We start from the raw sequence: 14,953 nt of genomic DNA, 5'->3' as shown, positions 1-14,953 counted from the left end.
ATTTTTTACTTCCCCTTTCCCATCCCTTGGTTGAACTTGATGGACATGTCTTTTTTCAACCGTACAAATTATGTAACTATGTAATATATACTCCACTCTGAGAGCCATTCAACACTACATAGGATAGCCACAGTTGCCCATATTTATTGTTCATTTTCTGCGTGGTTTGGGCATAAAATTGCACAGGTTATAAGTTGCAGCTAAATTTGTGCCAAATTTGACTTCTCACTCCAAATAAAAAACAGGCAAGAAATGAATTTATTTTATACCTATTAATCAAAGGCAAATGTATAGCTGTTCATAGCATTCCTAAAAAGAAATTTGTACAGTCAGACAATTCCAAATGCACCAGATTTATAAAGGCTTTTTTAATTTTTTCGCTGCCACAACCATTTCGACCCTTTTGAGGTACGCAAATGAAAACCTGAATTATAAAATTTTAAAAATCACAATATTTTCAACTACCCATATATTGTCTGAAAGTGAAGACAACACATTGTAAAAATTTAACCCAAGACCTTACACTCTTTTCACTATGTGTAAAAAAATGTATAGAAAGTCATGTTTTTTTACTATAAGTCGGACCCAAGCAGAGCCTCAGATATAAAACACCTCGTAAGAATAAAAAGTTCAATATGTGCAGCTTTTATACATGCCATTTATGCCTACATCTACATGCACATATCTTCACATATTCACCACACAAAAGACCAAAAATCTCCTTGATCCAGATACCAGTGTTCCAGATACCGGTAAACATTATGGAGTCCACAAATGGTCTGATTAGGCTGTTTGAAGGGGATGTGTCACTCATGTGAGTGCTGCTTCCCCTTCATTTCATCACTGCTCCGTACTGTGAAACACCAACACACTTGTAGCATTGGTTCACAGTATTAAAGTTTTGACATATTACAATAATCCTTGGCAGTGAAAGCGGTAATAAATTAGGCGCAATTCTCGTCAACTACCCTTTCCAATTTAATTGGTGTGAAATACACCATCGATAATAAATGTTGGCCAGTTATGTAGATATGGCTAGGTAAGAAGAAAAACTGTGATTTCATATTGTTTGGGCATATTTATGAGCAGAGTAACTTGAATATCATGAATATTGTTATCTCTTTAACCCCTACCCATCGCAGCCATTTTTTGTATTTTCACTTTCGTTTTTTTCCTCCCCACATCCAAAAGCCATAACTTTTGTATTTTTCTGTCGATATAGCCATATGAGGGGTTGTTTTATGCGGGGCGAGTTGTAGATTTTCACGGCACTATTTTGTTTTTTACCATGTAGTGGGAAGCTGGAAAAAGATTTACTCTTTTTGGGGTGGAATAGCAAAAAACAGAGCTTCCTCAAACTTTTGAGGGTTTAGTATTTACGGCAGTCCCTGTGCGGTAAAAACAGCATGTTAACTTTATTCTGCGGGTCAATATGATTACGGCAATACCAAATTTATAGCTTTTTTATATGTTTTACTACTTTTACAAGGAAAAAAACGGATTGTTAGAAATTAAATTAGAGTTTTGTCATCATAACTTTTTTTTCCGTCGATTGAGCCATATTAGGGCTTATTTTTTGTAGGATGAGCTGTAGTTTGTATTGGTACCATTTTGGGGTATATGAGACGTTTTGATCACTTTTTATTCCATTTTTTCTGAGAGATGAAGTGACCAAAAAAATTGCGATTCTGGCATTTACATTTTTTTACGGTGCATTCACCGCACGAGCGAAATAATATGTTGTAATAGTTCGGACTTTTACAAATGCGGTGATACCAGTTATGTTAATTTTTTTTTACATTGTGCTTGGTGGAAAATCGGAAAAGGTTTTTTTTTTTTTTACTTTTTTTTTTATATACTGTATATTAAAAAAAAAACTCTCTTACTGTTTTTTTTTTTTTTTTCTTACTAGACTAGGGGGACTTGAATCAGCAATCGATGGATTGTTTCCATGATAGACTGCAATACTAATGTATTGCAATATATCGTTATACTGACAGTCTCCTATGAAGCCCTGCCGGAAGCAGGGCTTCATAGGAGTACAAAGATGGCAGACCCAGGGTCCTACATTAGGCCACAGGCTGCCATGCCAACCATCGGCACCCTGCAATCACCCACGGTGGTGGGGCCGTTGCACATTACAGGGGTCGCTCCATTTCTTACTACTTAAATGCCACGGTCGCTATTAACCGCGGCATCTAAGGGTTTAAATGAGCGGGATCTCGTTGGGGCTCCGAGCAGTACGGAGCCCCATAGCATAAACAAACGTAGTATCTGTATCAATATAAAAAAAGGGCAAAACTATTGACTGGTATGAGGGTTAATCATGAATGCCAAATTTTGGTAAATTTATCCGGGCATCCACGTGCTTCAAATGTGAATTTGAAAAGGGGAAGATTGGAGTTTACTGTTGCCATCCACGCTTATAACATAGGGACCTTAGGGTGCTTCCAATGCATGAGAATGGTTTTCTTCGCATAAAACAAAAAAAGCATCATAAGGAATCTGGAAGCTACAATATGTATAAGATCCTCCACCAGCAGTTCAATAGACAATGCAAAAAGGGACGGGGACAACAGGCATCCCTGTCTAGTCCCCCAAGCCAGGGTAAAGGAAAGTGAGATATGGCAATTAGTTTTGACACTTACTATAGGTTGGGAGTACAGAAGACATATCCCTTGGATAAATCTCGGTCCAAATGCAAATTTACCTAGTACAGACCACAGTTATGGCCATTCTACCGAGTCAAATTCTCCAAGTCCAAGGAGGCAATAATCCTGGAGCGAAAAGAAGTAGAAGTAGTTGACAGGTTAGTGAATAGCCTCCATAGGTTAATGTCAGTGGCTTTCCCTTGTATGAAGCCAAGCCAGATTGGTCTGGGTAAATGACATGCGATATAACCTGTAAATGCATCACCAGAATTTTAGCTAGAATTTTAACATTGCAATTCAGAAGCAAAATAGGTAGATAGGAGCCACAGTCTTTAGGGTCTTTACAGGGTTAAGGGGTTAGAACTATAAGAGCCTTTCTCATAGAGGGGAGGTTGCCTCGTTAAACAGAGGTTGAAAACAGCAGAGGAGTTGAGAAGCGATCAACTTCACATGAATTTTATACCATCCATTCACTGGATAGTCCATCCAGTAGTGGAGTTTTCCTATTTGGAAAGGAGCTAATAGCTGCAGTAATTTCTTCTATGGTTATATCAGCTTCTATAGTGTCTAAGTATTCTTCTAGATTGGATAAAGCATATGACAACTTAGAGGAATATAAATGTGAATAAAATTGGGAAAATATTTGGTTAATAGTTAGAGGGTCACTACCACTTACACCAGTGCAGGAGGTTACCGCCATAATGGGGTTTGGAGTCGTATCATCCTTGGCTAGGTATGCTAGTAGAAGACCATTTGTTGGTAATATTGTGTTTTCTTCCTAGTTAGTTCAGTTCATAATAGTGTATACTCACGTTGTTTTGCAGAGAAGGCCGAGAGTTCCCTTGTTCTAAGATATTCCTCCTCTGCCACCACTAAATCTGCCTCAAGATCGGCACAGTGTTTGGCAAATCCACGTCTATGAAAGAAGATAGCAACCTATTACAACCCCTCTAGTATAGGCCTTGAAAGCATCCCATACCATTCTACATCCTGCCGATCCTATATTGGAATTCCAAAAACCTGGAATTTAAATTTCTAAGGAGGCCGCACCATGTTTACAAGAGAGCCTTAGAGGACATAACCTCAAAATCTTACGCTTTGCCACCTCAAACACCTAAAACATGGCACATCTCTCCGGTACTACATATGACAGAAGAAAAATAGTAATAATTATCTCACACTATGGAGAAGTGGAGATATGGGCATCCCTCAGGGATATGTTCTATATTGTGAGACAGACCTCTTAGCCATAGTTCACTGCAGCACAGGGAGAGGTGATACCTCAGGAGCAAAGGGACTATATTCCATGAAGTTCTAACCAGGCAAAGATGTCTTCCGGCTTGTCTAGGAATATCGTAGAGCCATTGTGCACCAGCCTGAGTTTTGCAGGGTAGACCATAAAGTAGGGAATTTGCTTATCCCACAAACATTTATTGACTTCTGTAAACCACTACCTTTGTTTTTGTACATCCAAGGAGTAATCAGGGAAGACTCTGACCACCATGTTTCAGAAGTCCCTGCTTCCTTGCGAGTTCCAGTAGCTTGTCTTTGTCCTTGGAGTTCAGAAACTTGGCTATAAATGTCAGCAGAGGTGCTCCAGGTGCAGGAGCTCTAGTCGGGATGCGGTGTGCACTTTCCACACATAACCTAGGAGAAAAGGCAGTTTGTCCAAAGGTTGATTTAAGCCAACTTTCCAAGAAGGCAACAAACCAACAAATCGGATGTTACAATCTCGTAGACAGTTCTCCATTTCATCGAGTTTAGTCCACCATGCAGACTATTGAGACTCCAGGGTGTCGGCTCTGGATTGAAGAGAAGTCACACATCCTCCAGGTCAGATATGCGTAGTTCAGACTCCATAGCTCTTTCACGTAATGTATGCACATCAAACCTGAGAAAACCAATGTTCGTTTGAAGATCATCTATCTTTTCGGTTAGTACCGTACTAGACCCTGTAATAGCTTTCAGAACATTTAACATAGACGGCTCAGTAGGAGAGTCAGCAAGAGTGGAGGGAGAGGTGGAAGTCTCAGGAGGCCACAACGTACAGGACCCAGGCGCAGCTCCAAAAGATTTCTCAATTTTGTCGGTTATTTTGGATTGCTTAGAGGGGACCATTGCATCAGTAACAGTTTATTGCTGCAGAAAATGCCTTTTTACAAAAAAAAAATTAAAAGCTGAACTAAATCTGGTATGGATAAGGGAATCAGGGTTGCCAACTTCCTCTTCATTTTTTTTTCTGGACAACTGAACAAAAATCACAGAAAGCTCCAATTTTTTATGAACATGCAACCCATAGAAACCATGTCCCCAAACCATGCTTTCAACATAATGCCCTTTAAAAAAAATTTTTTTTAATGTTTTCCAGTTGTTAAAAAAAATAAAAAAAATGAATCTGGCAGCAGCATGTAAAAAAAAAAACCCAACACATTTCTCACCTGTTAGGCTGGATACACACTAGCACATTACGTCCATAATGGACGGAACGTATTTCGGCCGCAAGTCCCGTCCCGGACCGAACACACTGCAAAGAGCCGGGCTCCTAGCATCATAGTTATGTACGATGCTAGGAGTCCCTGCCTCGCTGCCGGACAACTGTCCCGTACTGTAATCATGTTTTCAGTACGGGACAGTAGTTCCATGGAGAGGAAGGGACTCCTCGCATCGTACATAACTATGATGCTAGGAGCCCGGCTCACTGCAGTGTGTTCAGTCCGGGACTTGCGGCCGAAATACGTTCTGTCCATTACGGACATAATGTGCTCGTGTGAATCCAGCCTTACTCTAGTGCCAAGTCTTTGTTTACATTGCTGCAGTAATGTAGTGTAGTACTTACTCGTATCATTGCAAAGACTGGCGGGGGTCAATGGGAGCATTGGTGCTTGAGCCGCTGGGAATTTAACAGGAGGGTATTTTTTTTTCTCTAAACTATGGATAGTGCCTTTAATTCAGACCCTTTTTTTCAGACCCCTGGTAGCAGGTAAGGCTGAGCACACTGTTTGTTTGCACTATTCGTGTCATGTATTGGTCCATACACAGTGCAAACTATAAAAAAAAAAACAGAATTTTACAGACGGTTGGCAACCCTGCTGTGCAGTATCCATATATACAGAAATGGATACTGAGAGTTATACCCAGGATCAGAGAAGTGGCACTGTACAGTATTCATATATATAGAATAAGAGCAGATACTAAGAATTACATCCATCATATAGAACAAGAGAAGCAGTACTATGCAGTGTCCATATATACGGAATAAGGGTATGTTCACACGCAGTGTTTTCAGACGTAATTCGGGCGTTTTACGTCTCGAATTACACCTGAAAAAACGCCCTTAATACGCCTACAAACATCTGCCCATTGCTTTCAATGGGAATTACGATGTTCTGTTCCCACGAGCCTTTATTTTACGCGTCGCTGCCAAAATACGGCGCGTAAAATGACGGCTCGTCAAAAGAAGCGCAGGACACTTCTTGGGACGTTTTTGGAGGCGTTTTTCATTGACTCCATTGAAAAACAGCTCCAAAAACGGCCGTAAAAAATGCAGCGAAAAACGCGAGTTGTTAAAAAAACTTCTGAAAATCAGGAGGGGTTTTCGCCTGAAAACAGCTCTGTAATTTCAGACGTTTTTGCTCACTGCATGTGAACATACCCTGTGATTTACACCCAGCATACAGGACTAGAGAAGTGGTGCTGTGTAGTATTCATATACAGTGAAGGAAATAAGTATTTGATCCCTTGCTGATTTTGTAAGTTTGCCCACTGTCAAAGACATGAACAGTCTAGAATTTTTAGGCTAGGTTAATTTTACCCGTGAGAGATAGATTATATTTAAAAAAAAACAGAAGATCACATAGTCAAAATTATATATATTTATTTGCATTGTGCACAGAGAAATAAGTATTTGATCCCCTACCAACCATTAAGAGTTCAGCCTCCTCCAGACCAGTTACACGCTCCAAATCAACTTGGTGCCTGCATTAAAGACAGCTGTCTTAAATGGTCACCTGTAAAAAAGACTCCTGTCCACAGACTCAATTAATCAGTCTGACTCTAACCTCTACAACATGGGCAAGACCAAAGAGCTTTCTAAGGATGTCAGGGACAAGATCATAGACCTGCACAAGGCTGGAATGGGCTACAAACCCATAAGTAAGACGGTGGGTGAGAAGGAGACAACTGTTGGTGCAATAGTAAGAAAATGGAAGACATACAAAATGACTGTCGATCGACATCGATCTGGGGCTTCATGCAAAATCTCACCTCGTGGGGTATCCTTGATCCTGAGGAAGGTGAGAGCTCAGCCGAAAACTACACGGGGGAACTTGTTAATGATCTCAAGGCAGCTGGGACCACAGTAACCAAGAAAACCATTGGTAACACATTACGCCGTAATGGATTAAAATCCTGCAGTGCCCGCAAGGTCCCCCTGCTCAAGAAGGCACATGTACAGGCCCGTCTGAAGCTTGCAAAGGAACATCTGGATGATTCTGAGAGTGATTGGGAGAAGGTGCTGTGGTCAGATGAGACTAAAATTGAGCTCTTTGGCATTAACTCAACTCGCCGTGTTTGGAGGAAGAGAAATGCTGCCTATGACCCAAAGAACACCGTCCCCACTGTCAAGCATGGAGGTGGAAACATTGTGTTTTGGGGGTGTTTCTCTGCTAAGTGCACAGGACTACTTCACCGCATCAATGGGAGAATGGATGGAGCCATGTACCGTCAAATCCTGAGTGACAACCTCCTTCCCTCCACCAGGACATAAAAAATGGCTCGTGGCTGGGTCTTCCAGCACGACAATGACCCGAAACATACAGCCAAGGCAACAAAGGAGTGGCTCAAAAAGAAGCACATTAAGGTCATGGAGTGGCCTAGCCAGTCTCCAGACCTTAATCCCATCGAAAACTTATGGAGGGAGCTGAAGATCCGAGTTGCCAAGCGACAGCCTCGAAATCTTAATGATTTACAGATGATCTGCAAAGAGGATTGGGACAAAATTCCATCTAACATGTGTGCAAACCTCATCATCAACTACAAAAAATGTCTGACTGCTGTGCTTGCCAACAAGGGTTTTGCCACCAAGTACTAAGTCTGGTTTGCCAAAGGGATCAAATACTTATTTCTCTGTGCACAATGCAAATAAATATATATAATTTTGACAATGTGATTTTCAGTTTTTTTTTAAATATAATCTATCTCTCGCTGTTAAAATTAACCTAGCCTAAAAATTCTACACTGTACATGTCTTTGACAGTGGGCAAACTTACAAAATCAGCAAGGGATCAAATACTTATTTCCTTCACTGTATATATATATATAATTAGAGTAGATACTGAGAATTACACCCAGCATACAGGACAGGTGAAGTGGTACACACAGCCCATAATACAGGATAAGTGCCTGAGCCGTAGCTAGGGGTTTAGCACAGGGGGGTCGAAACACATTTGAATGGGTCCCAAACCTGTGGGCCCCCCACAGAATATAATGACCTGTTAGTGGCCTCCACATAGTATAATGCCCCTATAGCTGCCCCCTCAGGATAATGCCCCTATGGTTGCCCCTACACAGAATAATGCTCCCATAGCAGCCCCCACATAGTATAATGATACCTTAGTACCCCACACATAATATAATGACCCCATAGTGGGCCCCCACACAGTATAATGACCCCATAGTGGCACCCACACTGTATAATGCCTTTATAGCTGCCCCACACAGTATAATGCCCCTATAGTGCCTCCCCACACAGAATAATGCCGCCATAGCTGCCCTCCATACAGTATAATGCCCATATAGTGCCTCCCACACAGTATAATGCCCCATAGCTGCCTACATACAGTATAATGCCCCCCATAGCTGCCCGATGCAGCATAATGCCCCCAAAGCTGCCCCGATACAGTATAATACCTCCAAAGCTGGCCCATACAGTAAATGCCCCCAAAGCTGCCCCTATACTTCCCTATTGTGGCCCCCATACATGGTATAATGCCCCCATACAGTATAATGCCTCCAAAGCTGCCCCCATACAGTATAATGCCTCCAAAGCTGCCCCCATACAGTATACTTCCTTATTGTGGCACCTCCATACCCAGTATAATGCCCACTTAGCTGCGACCACACAGTATAATGCCCCATAGTTAATGGGATAATAAAGATTTCTATTTTTCTATTTCAGAAATACTTTTGTGTATATATTTTTTGGTTACGCATTTTTTGGTTTTTATAATGCCTAATAAAAAAAATAATAAAATATTTTTACTCATCCCAGTTCCAACGACAAGTGGGGGAGAACCCTCTGCTCTTCCGCTATGTGCAGTGTGTTACTCTGCGCAGACAGGCGTGATGACGTCACTACATCGCACCTGTCTGCTTCGATCCGCTCACAGCTGGAGCGGGCATTACACAGTGAATGCTGGAGCGAGGAACAGTCAGCTCCTTGCTCCAGCATTGGATTCAAATATATCTGCATCCTGAGGACACAAATACAGTTGAAACCGGGACACACCACCGCTGGGGGACAAGCCCTGGGCCCCACCATCTCAGTGATCCCCACCATCTCAGTGATCCCGGGCCACCGCCCCCCCTGTCCATCCGCTAGCTATGCTACTGATAAGAGCATATACTGAGAATTACACCCAGCATACAGACAAAGAGAAGGGGTACTGTGCAGTGTCCATATATACAGGAAAGAGCAGATACTGAGAATTAAACCCAGCATACAGGAGAAGAGCAGTGGTACTGTGAGGTGTCCAGATATAAAGAATAAGCACAGATACTGAGAATTGCAGCCAGCATACTGTATACTACAATAGAAGTGGTACTGTGCAGTATCCATACATTCAGAATGTCACTGTGCCTGTAGAAGTAGTGACTGTCACAAAGCTAGCAGAGGATGGTGTGGACCCACTGTGTTTCCAATGGATTTGGCGTAAGGCTAAACTGGGGAGCAGAGTCTAAGGGATAGCTAGGTGTTCACCCTTTAACCGCCATAGGGATATGTTGAATTGGCCGCTACCCCCAGAGCAGTCTCTGTTGGCAACGGCCGACCTGGACAGATGAGGTATAATAATAGTAGACAAGATGCATTGTTAGGGTAGGTGGCAGATGATCACTCACGGTTAGCAGAGTCAGATGTCAGTGCGGGAGGCAGACGACAGTCACGGTGGACAGGCAAAAGGTCAGGGCAGGTTCAGGCAGGGTCACTAAGCGATAATATACATAGAATTACCACGTGTAAATTATTAGGGACTTTTTACTACTTCACACAAACGAGAAACCACCTCCTTACTATTCATCTGTGCTAGTACGAAGTCTAAGACTTTAAATAATGTTATGTTAAATCTTACTTTCCGCACTGTAGATATTATATGTATGTGCAAGTTGTAAATATATATTTCATACACTTTTACTGTATCTCAAATAGAGACTGTAAATCTCAAAAAGATCTTAAAGCAGCATCATTAAACAGATGTGAGAATCTCAAAATATAAATTTTTTGCCAAAAACGTACATCTGGCAACTTCATAAATTCTCCTTCTAAAAAAATTTATCCCATAGTTGTGTCATTTTAGTGACAGTGTTAAGTCCTTCAATCTTTTTTACCTGAAATAATGTCTCCAGGTTTTTATTTTTACTTTATTTGCAGTTCAGCGCCATTTTCCCAGGGTCGCAAGGCACACCCCCTTGTTATGACAGTTGTATCTTCCTTATGGCTGCGACTCCCATCCATGATATGGTCTAGGATGGAGAGGCATGTGACTAGACACGTCACTCTGTGTCCTCTATTGTAACACAGTGTGTCCTAAGCACTAGCGCAGGCACATTGTGGTACAATGGAGGATGCAGAGTGAGGTGTCTAGACACATGCTCCTCCATTCTTGGCCATAAGAGAAACAGGAGCCGCGGCCATAAGGAATATAGAGGTCTGATAACAAGTGGTTATGCCTTATGACCCAGGGCAAATAGCAATGAACTGCAAAAAAAAACAAATCGTAAGTTTACCAAAAAAATAAGGTAAAATCTCAATAACCGTGATCTGCTTATCTTCATGTATCCTTGTCGTCTTGTGTGTGATTCAATTATTTTCTTAAGTCGACAGATGATTCTCCCCCATGTTATGCCATTGCGGTCTGCATTTAGTCTGAAAGTGTTAGTGTGTTATGTACCACTTCTAATTGTCAAAAAAATTACGCCTGTTTGAGTCTGATGGCTTAACAGACTCATCTGGCTATTTATTATTTCAATAAGAAACTCATATTTTCTTGTTAAGTATTGACATTTTCCATTGGAAACTGATAAACCAGAGTTTCTGAAACATTACATCAGACCATTGATGTACTTATTTTTGCAGTGTACTTTATATATTTTATTTAGCTATTTATTATCCTTTGTTAATTTTTGTCCACACTTATAGGTTGGAGAAGATACCCGTCATTCAGGTTCTCCTGTTCTACCAAGGCCATCTAGCACTTTTAACACAGGGACTAGAAGTCACTATCAAGATATGATGCCGGTTGGTAAGTAAACATATTGAAAACAATATTAGGCTAGGGCTACTTTGCAACTTTGGCCGGGACACAGGTCGCACGTCCAAAGATTGCTGTGTTGTGCTGCATTCATCACAGCAATGTAAGTGAATGTGGCTGCGTTGCAATCCGCAAGTTGCAGCAATCACAACAAAAAAAGTTTGAATTTCTTGCGATTGTCACAGAAACCTGTGGATTCCAATGCTGCCATCTTTTCTTACATTACTGCTATGTACGCGGGGCGACACAGCGATCTTTGTACGCACAACCTATATCGCGACTAAAGTCGCAGTGCAGCCCCTGCCTAAATCACTGATAAAGATTTAAGTTTGTGCAACTAATTCATTTATTGTGTGTATGTATATATATATATATATATATATACATATATGGGCTGCCTGGGGTGAATAAACACACCACATTTTTTCACCAATTTCCTTGGAGTGCTGCCTGTTCATTTTTTGGGGATTTTATTTTTATATATATATATATATATATATATATATATATATATATATATATATATATATATATATATATATATATACACTACCGTTCAAACGTTTAGGGTCACTTAGAAATTTCCTTACTTTTGAAAGAGAAGCACAGTTTTTTTCAATGAAGATAACATTAAATTAATCAGAAATACACTCTATACATTGTTAATGTGCTAAATGACTATTCTAGCTGAAAACGTCTGGTTTTTAACCCCTTAAGGATGCAGCCTAGTTTTGGCCTTAAGGCTCAGAGCCCATTTTTCAAATCTGACATATTTCAATTTATGTGGTAATAACGTCGGAATGCTTAAACCTACCCAAGCGATTCTGAGACTGTTTTCTCGTGACACATTGGGCTTCATGTTCGTGGTAAAATTTGGTCGATATATTCAGTGTTTATTGGTGAAAAATTGCAAAATTTAGAGAAAATGTTGAAAAAATAGCATTTTTCAGAATTGAAATGCATCTGCTTGTAAAACAGACGGTTATACCACCCAAAATAGTTACTGGTTCACATTTCCCATATGTCTACTTTAGATTGGCATCATTTTTTGAACATTATTTTATTTTTCTTGGACGTTACAAGGCTTAGAACATAAACAGCAATTTCTCATATTTTTAAGAAAATTTCAAAAGCCTTTTTTTTAAGGTACCTCTTGAGTTCTGAAGTGGCTTTGTGGGGCCTATGTATTAGAAACCCTAATAAAACACCCCATTTTAAAAACTAGACCCCTCAAAGTATTCAAAACAGCATTTAGAAAGTTTTTTAACCCTTCAGGCATTTCACAGGAATTAAAGCAAAGTGGAGGTGAAATTTGCAAATTTAATTTTTCTTGCTGAATTTCAATTTTATTCATTTTTTTTTCTGTAACACGGAAGGATTTACCAGAGAAACACTACTAAATATGTATTGTCCAGATTCTGCAGTCTTTAGAAATGTCCCACATGTGGCCCTACTGCGCTCGTGGACTAAAACACAAGCCCTAGAAGCAAAGAAGCACCTAGTGCATTTTGAGGCCTCTTTTTTTATTAGAATATATTTTAGGCAGCATGCCAGGTTTGAAGAGGTGTTGAGGTGCCAAAACAGTAGGAATCCCCCAATAGTGACCCCATTTTGGAAACTACACCCCTCAAGGAATTCATTTATGGTTGTTGTTACCATTTTGACTGCACAGTTTTTTCACAGCACGTATTTGAATTGGGCTGTGAAATGAAAAAAATGTCATTTTTTCCAATAAAATGTCATCTGTGATCAAAATTTCTTATTTTCACAGGGAACAAAATACCCCATTTTGTTGCCCAATTTGTCCTTAGTGTGGCAATACCCCATTTGTGGTGATAAACTGCCGTTTGGGCCCATGGGAGGGCTCAGAAGGAAAGGAGCGCTATATGTTTGTTGGAGTCCAGATTTTGCTGGATTGGTTTTCGGGTGCCATGTCGCATTTGCAGAGCCCCAGAGGTATCAAAGCAATGGAAACCCACCAGAAGTGACCCCATTTTGGAAACTACACCCCTCAAGGAATTCATTTATGGGTAATGTGACCATTTAGACCCCATAGTTTCTTTACAGAACTTATTTGAATTGGGCTGGGAATTAAAAAAAATATATTTTTTCCAATAATATGTCATTTTAGCTCAAAAATTCTTATTTTCACAAGAAATAAAATACTCCATTTTGTTGCCCAATTTGTCCTTAGTGCGGCAATACCCCATTTGTGGTGATAAACTGCCGTTTGGGCCCATGGGAGGGCTGAGAAGGAAAGGAGCGCTATATGTTTGTTGGAGTCCAGATTTTGCTGGATTGGTTTTCGGGTGCCATGTCGCATTTGCAGAGCCTCAGAGGTATCAAAGCAATGGAAACCCACCAAAAGTGACCCCATTTTGGAAACTACACCCCTCAAGGAATTCATTTATGGTTGTTGTTAGCATTTTGACCACACAGTTTTTTCACAGCACCTATTTCAATTGGGCTGTGACATTAAAAAAATGAAATTTTTTCCAATAAGATGTAATTTTTTATCAAAATTTCTTATTTTCACAGGGAACAAAATACCTCATTCTGTTGCGCAATTTGTTCTGAGTGCCGCAATACCCCATTTGTTGTGATAAACTGCCGTTTGGGCCCATGGGAGGGCTCAGAAGGAAAGGACCACCATTTGGCCTACTGGGGATTTTCTAGTGCGAAGTCATGTATGCAGAAGCCCCTGAGGTACCAGTACAGTTGAAACCCGCAAGAAGTGACCCCGTTTTAAAAACTACACCCTTAAGGCATTCATTTAGAGGTGTAGTGAGCATTTTGACCGGAGACCTACACCCCATAAACTGTAATGTGTGTTCTCCCGGGTATGGCAATACCCTACATGTGGCTGTTATCAGCTGCCTGGACACACAGCAGGGCTCAGAGGGGAAAGACGAGGGGGGATAAGCTGTGCGGAGTGCATCAGGGTAAGTAAAATTGGGGTAAATTATAAACCAAGGGATGTATGATAAATTTTAAAACTGACTTTCATACAGAGCTCTGGTTATTCGGGACACGTGTCACATTGATATATTGTGTCATCCCTTATCGCCCTCTTATAGCAGACTTTGCACCTCTTTTGACTTTTTCCCTTCTTGCCAGTTTGGGGAACTTCTCCTGGAAAGTATTGCCGCCTTGGTACGATGCGTGTGGCCCTGCTTCCAGAAGTACTGGGTGCCGCCCCTTCTTGGTCCCTAAAGATTAGGTTCTTGATAATCACCTCTTGAAATTCCAGGAAAGTTCCCGTCTGGCCTGCACATCGACGTAGCACGTACGCATTGTACAATGCCATCTGTATGATGTGCCGGGCCAGCTTCTTATACCACACCGCATGGCGCTGTAGGGCTTCAGGATTTGATCTTACAAGTCCATCCCTCCCATGTACCTAGTGTAGTCCAGGATGCAGTCTGGTTTGGGGGTGGCCTTCCCTTCATATAGCCTAAACCTGTAGGTATACCCGGATGCACTCTCGCAGCTTATACATCTTCACGCCATACCTTGCCCTCTTACCCGGCAGGTACTCGCGGAATTGAACCCTCCCTTTAAAATGTACCAGGGACTCATCAATAGAAATACACTTCTCGGGGGTGTATGCTTGGGAAAACCGGGCACAGAAACGGTTTAATAGGGGTCTCCGTTTATACAAACGGTCAAAACTGGGGTCATCTCGGGGTGGGCACGGCTCATTATCAGTATAATGTAAGAAGCAAAGTATTGCCTCATTTATTTATTTTTTTAGGTTCCAGTTCAGTTCTGAAGTTG

At 41.1% G+C, this 14,953-nt stretch overlaps 1 protein-coding gene across 4 annotated transcripts in view; it reads left to right on the top strand.

Moving 5' to 3' along the window:
* Window positions 1–14,953, top strand: part of HECW2 (HECT, C2 and WW domain containing E3 ubiquitin protein ligase 2) — a 547,978-nt gene that overhangs the window by 414,092 nt on the left and 118,933 nt on the right. For all 4 annotated transcript variants that reach the window (XM_075829943.1, XM_075829941.1, XM_075829942.1 and 1 more), the window contains one exon: window positions 11,065–11,167. In XM_075829943.1, the coding sequence (XP_075686058.1) occupies window positions 11,065–11,167 (103 nt within the window). The remainder of the gene's footprint in view (window positions 1–11,064; window positions 11,168–14,953) is intronic.

Source organism: Rhinoderma darwinii, chromosome 6 (assembly GCF_050947455.1).
Source record: "Rhinoderma darwinii isolate aRhiDar2 chromosome 6, aRhiDar2.hap1, whole genome shotgun sequence".
NCBI lineage: Eukaryota > Metazoa > Chordata > Amphibia > Anura > Rhinodermatidae > Rhinoderma > Rhinoderma darwinii.
The sequence above is the reverse complement of the archived record's forward strand: the minus strand, read 5'-3'. Positions and strand labels throughout refer to the sequence as shown.